The sequence below is a fragment of the Eutrigla gurnardus genome (genome assembly GCF_963514095.1).
Source record: "Eutrigla gurnardus genome assembly, chromosome: 20".
Classification (NCBI taxonomy): domain Eukaryota; kingdom Metazoa; phylum Chordata; class Actinopteri; order Perciformes; family Triglidae; genus Eutrigla; species Eutrigla gurnardus.
The window spans coordinates 3714250-3735042 of NC_139931.1; the positions used below are offsets into that span (position 1 = coordinate 3714250).

At 45.2% G+C, this 20793-nt stretch overlaps 1 protein-coding gene across 1 annotated transcript; it reads right to left on the minus strand.

The window, feature by feature from the left end:
• Positions 1-350: 350 nt before the first annotated feature.
• On the minus strand, positions 351-15330 carry ints1 (integrator complex subunit 1). Its single transcript, XM_084037878.1, has 48 exons — positions 15213-15330; positions 14768-14827; positions 14382-14672; positions 14106-14302; positions 13878-14015; positions 13643-13802; positions 13449-13554; positions 13183-13369; positions 12879-13024; positions 12655-12796; positions 12389-12565; positions 12203-12311; positions 12005-12125; positions 11848-11925; positions 11591-11748; positions 11236-11332; positions 11061-11152; positions 10924-10984; positions 10638-10835; positions 10118-10247; positions 9772-9951; positions 9524-9673; positions 9280-9450; positions 9097-9201; positions 8846-9013; positions 8649-8760; positions 8416-8574; positions 8199-8345; positions 8013-8111; positions 7739-7863; positions 7406-7660; positions 7160-7319; positions 6936-7067; positions 6362-6530; positions 5650-5773; positions 5456-5571; positions 5281-5368; positions 4938-5188; positions 3474-3606; positions 3001-3134; positions 2728-2920; positions 2501-2625; positions 2277-2386; positions 2077-2190; positions 1912-1982; positions 1723-1814; positions 1506-1615; positions 351-1399 (listed from the first exon to the last, which is right to left on the minus strand). Exons 2-48 carry the CDS (start codon positions 14820-14822, stop codon positions 1284-1286), a joined length of 6552 nt encoding a protein of 2183 aa, XP_083894004.1. The 5' UTR covers positions 14823-14827; positions 15213-15330; the 3' UTR covers positions 351-1283.
• Positions 15331-20793: the final 5463 nt, after the last annotated feature.

Consider the following 20793-nt stretch of genomic DNA (forward strand, 5'->3'; position numbering starts at 1 on the left):
CATCACAGCGTGTTGCATCCCTCCCCCCGTTAATTTGTCTGCTACACGCCAATGAAGAGCAAGTGTACGTATGACAGCTGCTTCCAGGTTTATCAGGAGTTATTGGAATGGAATGAAAGGACACAAACCTTGCACCATTTATTTTGCCCCTTGTGTCGCATTTGAGCTGCTAAAATATTATCCTGAAAGGTAATAATTGGTTCTTGGGAAATTTGTGCTTTCCAATTAAATAGTGATAAAAATGTCTCCATTGAATCCCTGAACCACAGTGGTTAACAACTGAAATATGCTACACTTTTTACTTTCTATAAAAAGGTAAAGCTCAATGAAAAATAAGAAAAAGCATATTCAAAAATGTTTTTTTTATTTAGTTCACATCAAGGTTGCTCGTAGATGATGTCCAGGTAACGTGTAAAGCATTGTGACTAAAATATGAAATAAAGAGAGTGTGACGGGTTCTTTCTCAGCTATTTAAATGTCAATTAACAGATTTAGTTTGGCTTCTTCTTCATCCTTAACAGCAAAAATCCTGCTATTCTGACACAACACTGGATGGGACACCAGGAGAAGAAATATTTAGCTTTTTACTTGTTCATTTACTAGATATGGAGGCATACAGTGAGTTGTTTTAATTGTACGTATGTTAATATTTCACGTTGAAACTATTGAAAATAAAGCCGAAACCAGTGTGCCATTCTCCACACTCAGCGCTGCACTTCATAATAATGTTATTAATTTAATAACTGCAGAAGTGCACAAACTCCCCCACAAATGTCTGAAAATGCAATAAAAAACTGATGTTTTAATTTCAACTTAATTAAACAATTTCAAAAAAAGGAATTATAATATTTATTATTAAATTACAATAATAATTTAATAATTTGGGATATTCAACAGATTCAATAATAATATCACCTAATGACATTCTCATAATCTTTTTTAATTATTGGTTAATGTGTCATTACAGTTGAAATAACTTACATCTCTTAAGAATTAATAAATGCACTAATTGTGGCATTATTATGACAATAGCAATGTTAGAGTTTTAATTATTCCATTTTCAGCTCATTTAGAGGGAACAGTAATGCATTATTTGAAGTCACTAAATTACCCAGAAGTTATTACATCACTGGTAGCCAACAGCTCACTGGTGGATCCTTTCATTTCTACCACAGTTTGTTAATCTGTCAGGATTAAATCCCAGCAATGTTTGAATTTAATAAAAAATAATAACTGGGATGAAGGAAATAAATGACAGTATTTCCACGTGGTGGTGGAGTTTGTTATGTGGTTGCTTCCATGTGCAGGACCTTCATAGACTCTGCGATCATTGAACTGGTGTCAATTTGTCCGTAGATACCCACTAAAAACGCCTTGTGGAGCAAGATGTCTGCGTGTTCTGTGAAGGGAAAAAGCACATGGATGCGTGACTCTGACGAGGACTTTGGGTGCATGCTATAGATATAGATAATATATATGTATGACTAGAGAGAGTATCCTCTTACCTTGACAGAGAAGCACGTATTCGGGGAGATTCCTGAGAGCCGTCTGCACCACGTCGAAGTTTCCACTCCCCATGCAGTACATGAACGTTGGCAGGAAGTCCGTTGCCAGGCTGCAGCAGAGAAAACGTGCATATTAGAAAGTGAAAGGTAAACTTAAATAAAAAGTATGCAGACGGATGGATTGATGATAGACAGAGAGGGTTAATCCCAAACCTACCAGGGGTTGTTCTGGATGCAGCGGAGGGCCAGACTGAAGGCCATGTTGCGACACAGCTCCTCAGACGACATCATGAGTCTCTGCAGATCATTCTAGAAAACATGTGACAACGTGGTGATGGATCCGCTGCACGCCGACGAGGTGCGACCCCTTGACATTTGTTCTCGCTTTGTGTTGTTTATGACTCACGATGAAGAACTGGATGATTTCTGGGCTCCTCCTCGACTTCTCATCCACCTCCGTCAACACTTCCAGCACGTCTGACGCAGACGGGGTGGAAAAAAAACAGAGCGTTACTCATTGGGATACAGGATTTTCACATGTGGAATTGCTGCAGCGGTGTCGCTTGTTTACCCTCGACGGCTTCTCCTCTCGACATCTTCTTCAGGTACATCGTCATGTCAGCCGCACTCAGTGACACCGGGGCAGATATGTTGACCAGGGGCAGGGTACCAGTGGACAAGTCATCTGGTGAAGAGCAATTATTCAGAAAAAAATGTGCAACAGTACCTCTTTAGAGTTATAACATGAAAGAAAGATCCTCCTGTGCTCACCATCTCCGTCTTCTGGAGCATCCTCTGAAGAAGACCTTTTCACTGGCAACGTGAGTCCAGCAAGCAGAGATTTCAGCTGAACCAGGTCTGGGTTTTCTGCACACAGACACCTGGGCAGGACAAACAGCGAAGCTAAATCTCTAACAAAGCCTTTAAATACAGCAAACTCATTCATAGTTCACCATTCCCAACAAAAAAACATGCGTTTGCCGGGAAACACTTACTGCAAGATGTCAGAGTGCTTCTGTAAATAGGGAATGGCGGCCGCTGCATCGTGAGTGATGTACTTCTGTGTGAACTGCAGAAACTTGTTGATGAAGACCAACGGGGACCGGGTCCTCTGGAAGTTCTACAAACACATTTTAAGATTGTAAAACATCTGTAGTCTCGTCTCAAGCCTAAACCCCCCCCCGGTGAGGTGTATGAGGACCATTTATATGAGCCGCCTCACCCGAAGAACCTTCATGAAGGACAGGAGGCAGTCCTGAAGCGCCCTCTGGTGGTTGCTGTGGAAAACAAGCGGCTGCAGCAGCTCCAGGATGGCGAGCACGTTGGTGAAGAAAGTCATGTGGTTCTGCTGCCGAAACTCCTGCATGTTGAGGTGGATGCGGCCGTGTAAGAGACCCGCGACCATAGGCAGGTGTCTGGAAACAAGGCGGCAGTGTGACAGTCAGTGTTTGGAGAGCAAATCCCAAAAAATCAGACTACATAGAGTAGGTTTCACCTGAGCAAAAGGACAGGGTGCGACACAGCCAGCTTCCTGCATGCGAGGTTAGCATCCGACACTCGGCCCTCGACGGTCTTGGTGTCTCCGATATCGGCGAGCAGCGAGACCAGGCGATGCACCAGGACGTCAAGCTGGGAGAAACGCATAAAACATACATTAAACATACATTAAACAAGCAGGAACCACGGCGGTTCTCTATCTGCTAGTCAGGAATGTACAACATTACTGGAATAACCCTCGTCTTTCTGCTTGTGAAAGTGCAGTGGAGCGTGCAGCTCAGTGAAGGCTAGAGGTCGTGACCTATTATGCGGTAAGCGTATTTGTTCTGTTTTAACTCTTTTACGGTTAAATCTAACTAGATATTTTACTCAACATGAACACCCTCTGGTGTAAGAATAATATGACGTCACATCATTATATTCAAAACTAGCATCTAAGAAGGATGTAATAACCAGCCTAGATATCGTTACCTTGCAGCTGCTGCCGTCTGCAGCCCCCCCGCCGCTGCTGAAGGTGCCTTCGGGCAGGGTAACGTGCTGGATGACTTCAGGGAAGTGCAGATAGATCTGCAGCAGCAAGTTGTGGCAGCGCTTACTCATCGCACTGAAAGACAAAAACAAACAGAACGGGGGATGTATATGCCGCTGTCTGCGGTGCACCGACGACAGGAATGCACCGTCCACTTCAGGAGAAATACATTTTCATTATTGGCTTAGGACAGTTCAGCTGTGCATGCTAAAGCTAGAAGCTTAACAAAATAATCGAGACTGTAATCCCTGATGTTATTGAGTTGTGTAGCTTGAAGCTTTTAAATTGACAGTGACTGGTTGAGCAGTTTTGTGCAGACACACAAACTTTTTCACTCTATAGTGGGACCGACGTTATAAAGCAAACAACGCTCCCAGGTCGACGGAGAGATTCACTTCCTCCCATCTCGTTCACGGCTTATGAGCAGAGGCGTTATGAGATCACACATCTTTTCTATTATTTCTGTCTCCAAGCGACAATAATTAATGTACACTAATACAAACTAGGCACATGAATGGTGTAATGTAATTCTGTCAAGACGCTGTGATTTCATGAAATCCTTTAAGGCTCTTGTCAGCCTCACATGATGTACTCTCTCTACGAACTGAGGAGATTTATTACAGCTATGAATTAACCAAACCACGGCGACCTTGACCGGGAGTAAAGAGCATGCTTGTTGTTAAATACTTGATGTGGAAGTGGAATAAACACGGGCTTATCCGACAGCGAGGTTTCCCAAGAAGAATGCTCAACATGCAGCGAAGTGTTTATTCAACACAAGGCCGAAACCCTTTGCTTTCAACGTGTTTTTATCCTGCCATGTTTTCACCAGCAACAATTTCACCAGACAGCTTAGCTGTACTTAAAATACTGTAATTCGGAAGCTAATTTTGCTTGACCTTGGCCAAAGTTTCCTCATTAAAGTGGTTTAATAACCAGAGACATATTCATGAAAGGAGGGTTTGCCTCCACAAAGAGTTGCACCCTGATCTCTGACAGCTAAGTCAGAGCAGGAATTCACAACACAGGCAAGTTTAGAGCTCCAGCCTTAATCCTCTTGGCTTCATTATAATGCACTGAGCTTTTAAAGAGATCACACTACAGACGACTTCTGCTGGTTTTAATTTCACACCAATAGACCTAATTATCGAGTTTTCCCTGGTCCACGGCATTGTGGCTGACAGAGGAAGTCTGAAAAGTTCATCTGCACTGAGAAGGAAAATCTAGGCTGATTTAGCCCCAAGTTTAACAGCCCACTGTAACAGCAGAAAAATGACTTTCCATAATTGGGCTAATTAGAAAGAACAACATCATGTGATGGGCTTATGAGACAGAAGGTGATGGGTGTGTGGGATGAGATGGAAGTGTTTAAATCTAGACACCTTAGATAGAGGATAAGACCTTACCTGTCCTCCCACTTCGTCGTGCAGTTGATGAGGTACTCCGACACCTTCTTGATGTTTTCCAGCTCTCCGCTGCAGTAGGAGTGAAGGAGGGGCAGTCTGGACTGGATCAGGGAGCTGGAGGCCTGGTCCAAGCTGCTTTTGTCATCTTGGGGTGAATCGCGACTGTTGAGCTCCGACTCGGACAAGATCAGGTCCACCAAGCTGATGAGCTCCTCAGAACTGAGCCGTAGCACGAACTTCTCCGTCTTCTTCTGCACGGGCAAAAAGAAAAAATACATTCAGGATGATGAACTCTCTCTCTGACAGGAAGAAACAGGTGATAAACAGGGACTTTTGATCTTACTTGAGGGATCTTCTGGTCGCGCCCTTGCCAGATACGCGGGATGTGGCTGCACGCCCACAGGAAGTCCAAGGCTGACGATGGGTCAAGCCTAAAAACATAACATAGCCTTATGATATCTCACTGTAAGGAACATCACGCTCAATCAAATCTCATCTCAACCAGGAAAAAGAAGTACTTGTAGTCTCTGCGCTTGCTGAGGAGAGCTCCGATGCACTGCAGGAGGGTGGACCAGTTGGACTGATGTGTCAGCAAGGCCAGAAGATAAGGTCTGTACGCCGGGGTTCCTCTCGCCTGAAACGGAGGAAATCGTAGGAAACGCCAAGAAAAACACCAGAAGTACCTCATCTGCAGGCGGTGCTGATATCTCACCTTGTTGAGGGCAAACAGCAGTTTCTGCTGAAGGTCTGGACACACTGAAGTGACCTCGGGGTCCAGATGCTCCAGCCAATCAACCAGCAGCCCCGAGCTCAGTCCCGACTTTGTCACCTCAGAGCTGCAGGCGAAGTGCAAACTGAAAGGTTATCTCTATGGAGATACGCCTATTTCACTCCTATTAATAAAGATCTCATAAATATTATTATATGATCGTGTTAAATTTTATCAGCTGCACTCATAATTGAATAATAAATCTAAAGAAAACACTGAGTGTTGAGTGACAGTTGTAGAAACAAGGTTCTACAGTTAAACAAGACACTCCCTTTTCTAACGACACACACTGGATTCTGCACAAATAAAACCCGTCTTCTTGCTCTCCTCGTACAAGACCTTGCATGTGTCATTGAGCAACCTTTCAGTATGTACCTGCCTCCCTGGCAGCGATTCTGTGAAGTGATTTTCACAGCGAGTGCATCTGTAAAGCCCGATGTAAAGCCGCAAAACCAATTAAACCTTTCCGAACCGAGTCCTACAGCAGCCTCCCAGAGAACAAGGCGACACAGACGGCGAGCGAGCGGCGACACAGACGGCGAGCGAGCGGCGACACAGACGGCGAGCGAGCGGCGCCGGGTTTGTCACTTTAGTCCAGTCCAACATAAACGTTCCTTTGCATGACTTGAGAGGGAAATAGAATTGCAGCGCTCACTTGTTAGAATCCACCTCCTTTTTCACAGCTCGCTCCTCACTTTCCTGAAGGAGCAAGGAAATCACCGTGGCAACGGGGCCCGCCGTCCCGTTCTGTGTACCAACAGTCATCAACAGAGAGAGCAGCTCCTCCAAATACGGCGACTTGACCTCCATCAGCCCTTGCAATACTGGAATTTTAGTTTTTAAGAAAAGAGCAGGTTTAGTTTGCAATGCATCCTTACGTAACAAACTATATCTATCAGTACGAGGCTTTTAATTCAGTTCAAAATACATTTTCCTCCAAAAGACATCGTGGACAGAAACAAACTCGAATATGAATCAAAACAAGAAGTGTTTCCTTGAAGAAAATCTCAAAAGCTTGCATGTAAACATAGTTTTGCACAAGTTTGAGCACGCAGATGCTTTTATTCCCCTTACTTTGAAAAATCTAATGCCTCTGGACAAAATCCATAGTGTTGCAATGTATACTTTTATAAAAAGCATGAACCATTGCTGTTCAAAAAGATAACCACCAACATTGCCCATCACTGCTAAAAAAAACATATAAAAACACACAGTGACTCTGTTAATACCTTTGCCAATGAGCTCTGGTTCTGCATTACATCGGTCTCCAGCTTTCAGCGTTGCAATGACGGCGATCAGTGGCACTTCAGCGTCCCTGCGGTACGCCAGAGCCTCAGCCAGGTGGAGGAAGCCTGTACGCACTGCAGAGGGGCGGAGTCACGTGTCACTCACTGCTTATATACAATGAATAAATCATCATGTGAGAAGATACAGAAAGAGTTGAGGTGCTCACCATCATTGTGCCTGTGTTTGTTCGAGCTCTGCCCAGCAAAGGATTTGAGCAGAGTCTTTAGTGGTCCCGCCTCTACAGTCGGGTTTTCTAACCAGATCAACATCCCAGAGATGACCTTGAGGAAGAGCGAGGAGAAAGCAACGTCCTGGGACACAAGACGCTGGAGGAAACGGGGAGAAAAGTCTTAGATTCCAAAAGTTTTAAAGCTCGACGTGGAGTTATGCACCGACAGTCAGCTAGACTTACCTGGTAGAGGTGAAGTTGGCGCATGAGAGGACAGGAGAGGGCGTGGCTGTGGTGCATTGCTATGACAACCGGCCCGGAGTGAGCAGAGGCGAGCAGGGCTGCGATGGCCTGTAGGAGGCGGAACGCCAGCCCGCCTTGCTGAACGTGGCCCTGCTTGGCCCGCATCAGCTCCTTGGCGAGCGCCTGCTGTAAGGCCAGAGACAGCTGGCTGGGCGGGGGGCCGGGCCAGCGAGGGTCCACTTTCAGGGGGAATATCTGTGAAAGCAGGAAACGGGTCCGTTAGACACGTCGACGCCACAAAGACGTGATCATAAAACAGTTAATCAAGCCCACCTGAAGCAGCATGCCGGTGAGATCGTCATCAGGCCCGACTGCAGGAAGCTGACTGGCTGCTCGCATCTTCACGGAGCTGTGGGGCGTTTCCACGGTAACTTTGGCCTTACTTGTATCGGCAGAATCTGGAAAGAGCCACGCAGTCATGGACTAACATTTTCATAGTAGATTTTACATTAAACTACAATATTGTGAGCAGTAAAAATGGGAGTATTCTGAAAATGCAGTGGAGAAATATAACATTTAATAAATATAACCATTTGGAGTCACCAACCTCTGTTTGGAGGAAGGGAGGAGCTCAGTAGAGAATGGAAAGTGTGCCCCCCGGTGGCTCCTCGTTCATGCTGCACTTCAACCAGGTGGGCCATGTAGTCTGTTACAGGATACGTACAAAATTAGATTACAAATCATAAAATATTATCATCAAAAACGTATTAAAACGTATCTGCAGCATTCTTACGCTTGTCCATGATGTTCTCTTCCAGCGTCTGAGTGTCGTGAGAGACGGCCTGGTCCAAGTACTGCAGCAGTTTACTCATGCTGGATACGGGGATGCCAAAGGACTGTACAAACAGCAGCAGCTGCTGAGACTCCAGGTCTTGTAAAGCTGAAGAGAAAAACTCCATTAGAGTGTAATTACACATAGTTTACTATAAAATACTATGGCAAAGACGTACCTGCATCAACCAATCGAGAAACCTCTGATCGGATCATCCTCAGTTTCAACCAATCAGGCAGCAGAAGGGCCTCTTCTGAAGTGTCGACCAGGAAGGCAGTGGGTAGAGGCTTCTTGTCGGGAAACCAAATGTCCAGAAGAGCGTAGAAATCGCTCTCTCCTGTAAACACGCACAATGGGTTTAACGTGTCCTTACTGTAACACTGACAAACACTGAACGGTGAACAGGACTACCTTTGGGGGGCCCCAGAGTCAGCAGGATGACCATGGCATGGACGACGAGGATGTGCATCGTAGCGGTCTCTCCTGTGGTCCAGCGCAGAAACACCTGGTCCTGAGATTCTGACTGAAAAATCATTCTTTTGTCAATTAAAAGCCATGTTTTTTAAAAATCAAGTTCATTAAACAATCACAGGAAAACTGTCGCTCACCCAGCTGTAGAGATCCTCGCCCTCCTTGGTCTTCCTCATCCTCTTGATGTATGAAGAGAAGATGGTGAGGAAAGCACTGAGCACAGCGTCAGACTCGGGTCTGCAGGAATGTTTGCAGAACAGGCTGTTCATGATGGTGGAGCGCTCCACGATGAGGCGGGCGACGTCCTGCAGAGAGACCAGGATCAGAACATCAGCACTGCTGGATGGAGAAAACAATACAACGAACGGAAGCAAATCCCTGTGATTACCAGAGCCAGATCGTTATGGGAAGCCTGCTCCTCCACTGGTGCATGCTGGGATAGGTAGATGAGATAGGCACTGATGGTCTGTGGATCCGTCTCCATGTGAATAGCCTTCAAGAAAGCAGACAAGACGTCAAACCCCTCGTCTTTAATTCTCCTGAAGGTTTTGCCGTGGAGTCGGACACCGACCTGCTGCAGAGCCGTGGACGTCATGCCTCGGACGCTGTCGAACAACGGGAGCTTTGGGAGGTCCTGCAGCAGCCACTGGTACCCCGGCAGGAGCTCCGCATCAGCAGAGTCCTCTTCCATGGGCTCATCTCCATCTTTCAAGCCTCCTTCGGTCAGCACCAACGACAAACCCTACACACGATCACACCATGTAAACGGAGTCACGTTTAAACGTCAACACGATGCTATGATTCCAATACGGTACCTTCATGGCCAAGACCCTCGATGCCACCTGAGAGGAGCTGAGACGACGCAGGAAGTAGTCCAGCACTTCACATGTGGTCTGCTCGTCAGCCTTAGGACCCAACAGAAGATCCTGGAGCCGCCCGAGGAGCTGCCTTTGTTTTTGCTGTCTCTGACAGGAAGAGAGATAATCGTTCAGGATTTAGTCAGAAGTCAGAAATAAGCTGTAGCATGTTAAATTAAGTCCAAAGACAGTTCTAATCAACGTACTTGTCTCTTCTTGGCCTTCTGCTCTTTGCTCTCGCCCTCGTCGTCGTCCTCTATTGGCAGACTGTCATCAGCAGCGTCATGCAGAAGGAATTCACAGAGGCACTGCACCGGCAGCACATCCAGGGAGCCCTCGCTGGACTGGACCAGGTCAGCCAGCCACGGCATGGACTGAGAGGAAGCCTGGGACGGGTTGAAATTACAATTATGTATTATCCTCTTTAAGTCGGGCTCAATTTACGTTCTTGAGGACCGATTAATCACAAAAATCTATATAAATCTCCACCTGAAGTTCAACGTTCATGGAAAAGTGTTTGTTTACTAAACATATTGGGTTCTCTTCCATTACCTGTCTCTGGATGATGTTAAGGAGGAAGTCTGGGTTGCGGCTCCGGCACAGGAGGTGTCCCAGACGCAGAGACTGGTTGAGGGTTTTCACCTGCTCCTGGATCTGAGGAGGGGGTCGACGAGGATGACCCCTGAACACAAACCAAAACCTTTCAGTCCCACAGGCGTGAGCACACTTTTATCTGGATTTTATTATAAGTGAACGTGCAAATACAGATTCATATAACACGGGTCTCCAGAGGTTAGATTGAACAGTGTATGAAGAGTAGGATGGAGTTGACCTTTTCACTTTATAACAGAGATATTCTCACTCTTAGTTGATAAGTCGACAAATTGGACAGTCTTAGTGGTTTTCTTTAGTTGATTTGTTGTTGTTTGTTATGCTTTTTCATGCTCAAGGACTTAATTCCAAGAAAGTTATGAGCACATCTCTAGGAAACACAAGTGATGCTTTTGTTCTGTCTGATCTGTCGATGAAATCTTGAATGAGAACACAACCAACTGGTCCCGAGGCGTCTTACTGTGGATCCAGACTGGTGAGCTGAGACAACAGCAGGCTGTTGCTCTCGGTGATGGTCTGCTTGGTGGAGGCCGCCGCCAGGTGGCTCTCGAAGGCCAGGATCTCCTGTTTCTCTCTCTGGGAGATCTGCAGCTCCCTGTTGATCATCTCCGTCTTTGTGTCCTCGTCCGCCACGGTGCATGGAGGGAAGGTGTAGTTACTATGGAAACGCAGGGAGATGCACGTTAGTTGTTCACTATTATTATCATCCTGAAACTTCTCTATTCTAAATGATGAGCTTCACCTACTTTGTCATGACCATCTCCATGAGCATTTTCAGTGTTGGATAGCCGTCCCAGGCTGCCAAACCTAAAGGAAAAAACAACATATTAATGAAGAATATTTAATAACACTTATGTATGTAACATAGAAAACAGTGCTCTACCTATTTTCTGAGGATTGAAGGCAGCCACCACCAGCAGCAGCAGCCATGCCTTCCAATACAGCGCAGATATTGCCAAATTTGGCGGTTGGTACCTGAAGCATGAAAGGTAAATGACCGTTATTTGAGCCCGTAAACTCCAGAACCTGAACGTGTTTCTAAGAGCCGGGTGTCGTACCCTGCAGGCAGCTGGATGTTCTCCGGGTGGTGGTATGTACACAGATTCAGCACTGCATCAATGAGCTGGATCCTCTCCACCTTCAGGACCTCCAGATCTGTTCACAAACAAACAGTCAGCTGTATTAGGACGTATTCCAAAATGACGAGCACCTCTCCTTTGTTCACACTTGCCCAGCATGTATTTTTTATGACTTGCGAGGTGAAGATGTGGATGTTGGCACCTCGAGGAGACATTTCATGTTGACTGCTCATTAAACATGGAGGCACATGTGTTCACCAAATGTGTGAGTGTAATATAAACGGCTTTAACTGCGGTCGTAAAAAAGTTACAGCCTAAGTGGATCTTCACACACCATCAGACTGAACCCCGGCGGCTCTCTTCACCAGGTGATCGGCCAGCTCCATGGCGTCGGCTGGGCCCAGCGGCAAATCACGCGACAGCCCGATCACCAGGATGCGCATCAGCGTGTCCTCCAGCAGGGGCACCTCGGAGCACAGGCGGAGGAAGAAACTGAGGGGGACAATCATTTTTAAACATTAGCTTCGTTAGGTGATCGTGCTATATGAAGTCAAAAGGAAACGTGAGATCGCGTGACGGAGGAAAACTCACTTTCGGTCACTCTCTGGAGGCCAGTTGTCCCACTTGTAGTACGTCTCCGGCTGCTCTGTGAACAGCACTTTGTGAAGGCTGCAGACATGAGAGAGGTCATTCGTATATAAAGTCGCTTTTAACAGTGAACACACATGGGATGCATGCGGGGACCGACCAGTGGACGTAGTCTTTGGCGCCCACTTTGCTGATGGTGGGGACGACGGTGTGAAGCCACCACACGGCGTCTCTCTGGATGGAAGCGATCTGATTCTGGAACGACCTCAGGCTCTCCAGATCTGAAAGCAAACCAGACGCACGTTTAAAGGCAAAGCTCGTGTTTAATGGGGTGACATCATCAGAACAAAGCGCTCACTCTTCTTCTCTCCTTTGTCCCACGCGATGCCGGATTCCTTGACCTGAGAGGTGATGCCCAGCATCATGGAGACGGTCAGTAAGTCCGTCACCTGGATGACGAAGCGCTCCTACGGGAGAGACCACGTTAGAGTCCGGTGTAATAAAACGTGAGGGTTAAAGCTGAAATGACTCCACAGAAACACACTTTGAACTCCAGGTCCAGATAGCTGGTCTCCTTTCTCTCCTGCATCAAACCGAAGCAGAAGGGCTGGAAGTTGATCTCATGCTTGGTCTGTTTGATGATCTCCCTCAGCAGAGCTCGGGAGGCACGGAGGTAATCATCCTTGTTGGTGAGCAGGTCCTGGAACACCATGGCCAAGAACTACAGACACAAAGAAAGACGGGAAGAATGTCGATTTAGAGGAAACCGTTTATTTGAAGCACGTACTAAAGGGAGGTCTCCAGCCCTACCTTGGGAGCCTGCTCGGGGCTGTGCTGCAGCACCGTGTGGAGGACCTGCATGTTGTTAGGATTCCTGGCATTGGACAGCTCGTTGAAGATCACCAGCTTCACCATGGTGCCCAGGTTGTCTCGGTTAGCGTTGAGCAGCTCCCTGGAGGATCGCAGCCAAAGCACCGGTTAGTGTACTGGAGCTGGGATGTTAGTTAGCTGTAGTTCAAACATTCACCACGGACCTGACACACAGCATGTAGTGGTTGAGGAGGACTTTAGGTTTGAGTCGGATCTTGATCAGGTTGGAGATCATCTCCATGTCGTCTGATCCCTGGGTGGTGCAGTTCATACACAGAGACATGAGGAGGTCCTGAGCTGGTCGGGTCAGCTGGACACACGAAAAACAAGAGAATTAGAAGATTTATTTAGCTTCCATCTACAGAAGATCACGCAGCAATGCAGCATTATATTACATTATGTGGACAGAAACGTTAGCCAATGAGAAGCTGGGAAACTGGGCATTACACGTGTGTCTTTCATGCTCACCTTCGGGTTCTGGAGCCACATCTCCAGCCTCTGCACCGCCATGAGCCGAGCCTCCTTGTAGCCACACGTGGCCGTGAGCAGACGCAGCAGGTTTCGGGACACGTTGTCCATCGGCTGCCTGCGGTTCAGCTGATCCTTGAGGACGTCCAGCACGTAGTCCTCCACGCTCTCCGCCAGCTCCTCATACCTACAGAACCAACGTGGATCTCAAACGTGGCGGTGTCTGTCGTGGAACCCTTATTGTCTGCATGTGTGGTTTTTCATACCTCGGCATGATCGGTCCTTCGTCCTCAGGGCTGAGTTTCTCCTCGGCTATCAGCAGTTCAGTCTGGCTGTCGTCTTCATCGGGGGTTGAGGGATGAGGGCTGCTACCTTAAACGTAAAAAACCCAAACGCAGCGTAAATAATCTGCGGTCCTAACACCCAACAAGCCCGGAGTGCGTCCTCGGTGTGACGGTACCTGCACTGAGGTCTCCACCAGAGCGGCCGGTGTCGGCCTGCAGCAGCATGCTCTTCGGGGGCATCTTTGTCCCAAAAGCAGTCTGGATGTTGTCAACAAAATTCTTACAGTGAGAGCTGTCCACCCAGATCCGTTCCCCGAGAGAGTCCTCAATGTACACCTGGAAATACAGCTTTACATCAACACACTGATCCTACAGGACTCAAATCAAATGTTATACGAAAAAGATTCTTACTTTGACAAAGATCTCGGGCCAGTTCTCGTCCTCCTCGTAGGCCGCCATCAGCAGATTGCAAGCTAGAACCGACACGAGGCTGTTCCCCTTCGCTTTGAAGTTGATGGACGCATCGCGGCGCAGGAGGCTGCACAAGGCCTGGTGACCAATGAACAACAACCCAGTCAAATCCCAGCAGATCTGGGGTCCACTTTGGTGTAAACTTCTTCTCCAAATGAGAAATCTTACCTCAATAATCCCTTCAGTGGCAAAAACGTTGGGCTTGATCTTGGCCAGGAACATGAGACTGAGGTACAGCGTGATGTCGGGTTTGGCTCGGTTCATCTTCAGCTGTTTCACGGCTCCACACAGCAGCCCTTCAATGCGATCGTCATTTCCTTCAGACTCCGAAGCTTCGATCTCATCCAGGAGAACTGCCGGTGACACTAGAATAATAAAAAAACAGGAGTTTTAACTTCCCTTGCTTCTTTTCTACGTTCAACTTAAAAACACCCGTTGATTCACCTTCTATAGGTATGACTGACGGCTCCTTTATCGAGGGTGATATCGCCCTCTTGTCCACGGCGGCGACATCTGCGAGTCGGCCCAGAGCACTGACCGGAGGGGTGGTGGAGAGTTTGGGCCGCTTGGTGAGGCCGGACAGACCCGAGGAGGAGGGCAGAGTGGAGGAAGTCTCTCTCTTGCGGTCAGCTGGTGAACTCGTGGAAGCTGGCTTCAGCAGGACAGCGGGGGCTTTGGGCTCTCCGCCCTGGCTCTTTGACCCGAGGGCGATGAAGTCTCCAGGTGGAGGGTGACCTGGGAGGAGAAGATAATACGTCGTGACGTCATTCTGCTTTGCTACCACCTTCAAACGACACAGGAACTGACATTATAACAGCTGCAGCTCATACCTGATGGCTTTGCAGCACTTGGACGCCTGAGAGTTGTAGGCTTTGGACGATTCATCTTGACTAAAGGAAAATTAAGTGAAGAAGGGGGACATTACTTACATTACTAGGAGAAAAGTGGGGAGAAACACGAGATTAGCCAATGTAAAACACACGTTAGCTTAACTGTAACAACAATTAGCCATGCAAGAGCGTAAATCGTAATAAATAAAGGTAATAACTGGGCAAGGAAAACAACACTAGCATTTATTGTGATGGCGAAAGTAGCAAATCTGCAATCCTGTTTATTATATCTGTACTACGTACTGAACAAAGACTGCTAGGCTAACGACAACAAATCAAAGGTAAAGCTACATTTGTAGCTGTTAGCATCTTTAGCTAGCCCAGCGGCGTCAAACGCGTAACTTGACAGTAAAATAGCGTTAAATTCAAATTAAAAGTGGCTCACATATTTATTCCGTTTCATAAAACTGATCGTGGTTAGCCTGGATGGCGCACTTTACACACAAATAAAGTAAGCCGACTCCAAAGCTATCACACGTCTGGACCGTGACGTCCTCTTCTTCTCTGTAGCGAATGTTGTTTTGCTTACAGAGGTAAACGCGCAACACCGCCACCTAGTGCCGGGTGGCGATTTTGTTACACAGAAAGCATACAGGGCCATTTCAAAGCAGAAGTAAACGTTTTCTTCGCTTCAAAATGACAAAAATCACGAGTCCTTGTTACTTCTGTTTTGAGCGTTGCCTCGTTATAACGTCTGTCATGACGCGTATCAAGGTTTCACTTTGATATAGTAACCGGAAGTATAACTATGCCATATGTCTAACTTGACGCTCGACGGTGCTGGTGTCAGTGCTCACTGCGGCCACAAGGGGGCAGCATTGAATACATATGACGGCTATTCTGGCATAGATCCGGGTGTGTGTGTCTCTTAAAACAACCGTTGTGTCAGCGCTAAAGAACGATCAAGGCCACTGGATTATGATCACAAGGTGTAACTCTACATTATAAACGTTTACCAGAAGTAGAAGAAGTTCCTCTGCTATGCTAAATTAATAGTCAGGGGTGTAATTATGTACAATGGCCACTGGAGGGCAGTATGTACAGCGTCTATGCCGCAAACGAGTTGACTTGTGAGCCCCATAGAAACATATCTATCGTGTGGCCTCTGGTGGTCACAGTAGGTAACTGCAATATCAAGTCAGACACAACAACATATAGAAAGTTCCGGTCGGTACTTTCAAAATAAAATTAAAAGTGTTGACCGGAAGAACGCGTCAAAATGTTATTTTCAAAGTATTGACCGGAACAACACTTTCAAAATAAAACTAAAAAAATACATTTATGGTTATGCACTTTGGTCAGTGGAGGGCAATAAAGGATCATTACTTGTTTCTTGTACTACGCACTTCATATGTACAGACAAAAATAATCATACCACTGACAGAACATCAGATATTTCAAAGTAATTAAAATTACTCTATACAGTATATTATTATATATCCCCATTTTGATCTTATCAACTGCTTAAGAGTTTGGGAATGTTTTTACCCCCATCGCTGCTGTCAATATCTGCTTATCCGATTATTTATCTCTGTACATTGAACTTTACTATAGATTTACTATAGACTCATCATGTGTTTTGTCTAGTATAGCACATGTCCATATAATTTAACCAAAGGAGGAATAAGTAGCTGTGAAATAAAAGCACAAAAAGAAGAGAAACGAGATTATATATTTCTCTTCTTTTTCAGATTAGTACATCAGATTCACTTTCTTTTTCATAGGAATACACTAGATCCACTTTCTTTATTTATATATTTACATAGATTCACTTTCTAGTCAATAATAGCAAAGTAGGCAACTTTAAATGTCCCTGCTTCCTTTAAACATCCCGAATTTAACACAGGGTGGCAGCAGCACTAACACAGTAATGTTGATGTGGGATGGGAGGTTTCTGTCCCAGAATAGACTCATATCATGTGTGTGAAAACATAAAGATAAATGAAAAACAAGACATACAGCTAAAGAGAGCTTTGATGACATAAGAGCTTTTTGTGAGGACTTTATCATTGATCACTCCCATGAAGAATGGAACCTTTCACATTTTAACACAGATAACAGTAAAAGACAAGAAACCATTCACCAACACAACAGCCACTTTTTAGCAAGCAGTCTGTTTAAATCTGAGCCCCGTGTGAGGGTGAGTCACATGGTAAAGCAATCTTTTCTGAGAAATAACAGAATGTAAATTTTCATCCTGACAGCTGTTTTCATTATTTAAAAAAAAAGTCCATGCCTCGGGGAGAACAAAGTCTGAGCATCAAAGCTTTACCACCCTTAATAATGTCCATATTTAGTCCCACCCATGGTCAGCGGCTGTGCTTTCTTCATTCCTTAAACATTACTAAGCACTCTCATCTACTATGTTGTACAAGCTGCACCGTTCCGCTCGCTGTCCTCAAAACCCCAAACTTTTATTTTGATGATCAAGTAGCAGCAGTAGTAGCACATAGTAAAATAGTTTTCATCTTTAAGAGAAGTATGAGAGATTAAGTGCTCCAGCAGACCAGCAGGGCTGCTCCAGCTGCCGCCACCACTACTGTAACTTCACCATGTTCCTTTCCATGCAGCCTCAGAAACCTGCCAGCCGCTTACGTAAAAGGCTTTTCATATGAAACACATTTTGGTGAAGTCAGTGGAATGTTCAGTCAATGTTCCAAATTAAATCTTGTGTCATAAGGGAAGTCTACACATCGGCAAAAACAATCCTTTCCCTTCTGAGATGAAGCCAGAGGCAGCAGACGTCCTCGGTTAGAAAGTGAAAACCCCTGGAGGAGCAAAATGTGATCAATAATCAGTTATTTATTATTTAATCTGCCGTGATTTCATCAGCTCGTTGATAACTTAAACAACTCTGCATGCTCCATATCAGCCTGTTTAGTCGATAACAAGGAAGCCAGAAAGGCTCCCCTTACAACAGGGGGCCTCTTTGTGCCAGATCACATTTCGGAGTTCAACCGTCTGAGTCACAAAGAAGCAAGTTTAGTGACTCAACGTTACTTCCTGTAACCCAAAACCACCGTTAGGAACTCGGACCCCACAGTTTGTTGATCTCACGAAAAAAAGAAAAAACCCTGACAAGTCGGCCGCACATGGTCCGCTGTTTTTGTTTTGTTGGACACGACGGGTGGACTTCAGGTCATCTGGACGCGGCTGCCAGATGGACGGTAATTGGTGTTGATGGAGCAGCTGGATATCAGGCTCTGCACAAACTTTATTTCACCAATTTCTCTTTGTGTTTGTCTGCCAACATACAGACAATAAACCCAGACTGTTAATAGTCTTGGTTTTATTTCATTTGTGTGTTTTCTCCACTTCATCCATTTTCATTTAATCCCACATCATTCAAATCTACTTCTCATGTAATCTACTAGATCCTCTAATCCACTATGATCCAATCTCAATCATTCTCACATTAGGGATAAATGAGATTTAATGTCAGAAAATCTCACCTCGTTACATTTCATGTAATATAATCTGTTATAATCTGATGTCAGTTTTATATAATCCCCAATTCTAATCTATTTCCATATGATCGAAACTCATTCTCAACTAATTCCATTCTAATTCCTCTAATGTAACCCAGTCTAATCTCATCTCAAATGTTACATAATCTCATTTAATCCCATCTCATCACATTTAGTGCGATGCGTTTTATCTCATCTCATGTAATCACATCTCTTATCTATTGTGACATAATATAATCTCATATCAAGTGTTTTCACCTCCTTTCTAATCTAATGTAACCCGATCTCATCTCCTCTCATTTAATCCCATCACATCTCTAATCTAAAATCATCTCAAATCTATTCAATGTCAATGGAATCCAGTCTAATCCTATCTCATCACACCTAATCTCTAATCCGATAGACTCATAGTCTCATTACATAATCTCATTTAATCCCATCTCATCACATTTAGTGCGATGAGTTTTATCTCATCTCGTGTAATCACATCTCTTATCTAATGAGACATGAAATAATCTCATATCAAGTGTTTTCACCTCCTTTCTAATCTAATGTAACCTGATCTCATCTCCTTTAATCCCATCTCATTTCTAGTAGGATAGAATTGTATCTCTTCTCTTGTATTCACATTTCATCCCTAATCTAATATGTAACCCAATCTCATTTAATCCCATTTTAGTAGAATATAATTGTATCTCATCTCGTGTATTCACATTTCATCCTTAGTCTTATGTAATCTCATCTCATTTAATCCCATCACATCTCTAATCTAAAATGATCTCAAATCTATCCAATGTGAATGGAATCCAGTCTAATCCTATCTCATCACACCTAATCTCTAATCCGATAGTCTCATGATCTCATGTTCCCTCATGGCAAACTTTGGCGCGGTGCATTTAATCCAGAAACACGTGAGAGCTGTTTGAGGGGATGACGCTGATTACAGGAAACGCCACACGACGGCGATGGCGTCACGTTGTTTGTGGTCAACGTGAAGGTGACAGAATCTAACCAGAACACAAAGCCGGATCCTCATCTGACAGAGTTTATTTGTTGTTTGGTTTTACTTGAAACAGACCCCGGTTCAGCAGGAAGAATCGGGCCGTCATCATCTCTGCTATGTAATGGTTTCCACATGGGATTCGGTGGAAGAGCTCAATCTGCTGAGTCACTAACTGTAAATTACGGCTGTAAACGAACAAAAATCTACGGCAATCTGAGGATCTGGCAGCAGAAAGAGATGGTCTGTCAGCTGACGTCAGTTTTCCTGGAAGCGTTATTTGTACTGTGACTCAGAAAAAGTCAATATTCAATGTTTTTTTTCTCACTGTTTTGGGAAAACAGTAAAAAAAACAACACAAAAGGTCTAAACAGTCACTCTAGCAACATCAACGTCAGCACTAAGCATTTATTTAATAGTCATGTGCTCATCACACGAAGGTCACCATTTCGTCATGCAAGTATATCAGGCTTCTCTTGCTGCTTCCTCCTTTCCTCTCAGTGGATAAAACATACAAACATAATAATATTAAGATTCAAGGATGAAGCTACTTTGAACTGAAATGGACGATTTTAAAGTCCAAACATCTGGAGCGTTGCATGTTGGGATTTTTCAGTCTATATTTTATTATAGACGGTATTTGACAGAACAAAAAGCTCTGTTAATCTGCTAAATTTGATGATGGATGTGGCTTTTCATAACTTTCAAACCAGATGTTTACTTTCCACATGCTCGTCCTGTGATCTAAACTGTTTGTGAACTATTTCAGAGGATAATTCCACTCTTTAGAAAGAAAAAGAAAAAAGTCACGTCAGCAGATGTGAAAGTGTTATTGTGCTCCTCTTTGATTGTGTTTGAGTTCCCAGTGTAAACACACAGTGTTGTTTTTTAACAGTCTGAAAGACGAGCTCTTCTTATGTCTGGATGAAGGCTCCCGACTTCACACGTTTACATTCAGGACTTAATTACCCAGAATAACCTCTGCCTACTGCCGGCGGTGCAGCTCGACCAGGAGAAATCCTGTGACTGCTGCTACTACGCCACATACTTTCCTCAGGGAAGGAATGCTGCTGCTGCTGCTGATCCCAAGTCAGTCGGAAGGAGGCGGTCGCTGGTGTGTGTTTTTTCTCTCACTTAATGCACATTTCTGAATACTTAGAGCCCAGCACAAAGACGTGTACTTATATGAGGCGGTCAGGAGACTGAGGGAGGTCATGACTGTGTGTTTTTTTTATAATAGTGAGTGTATTCTGGGCTATTATTAGCCACATGAGCTGACTTTGTACAGATTAGTTTTGTAAAGTAAGCAAAAGCAGCAGCAGGCTATCTACCTTCTATTTATGGCCCTCCCCCCCCCCTCCTCCTCCCCCCTCCCCCCCTCCTCCTTCCCAGACTGACGTCAGCAGAAAGTTATTTTCATGAATGGAGGGGGCGGTCACGAGGAATCGGTGACGTGAGTGCTTGCGGAAGCAGCGCGTGGAATGTTGGTACATTGTTGT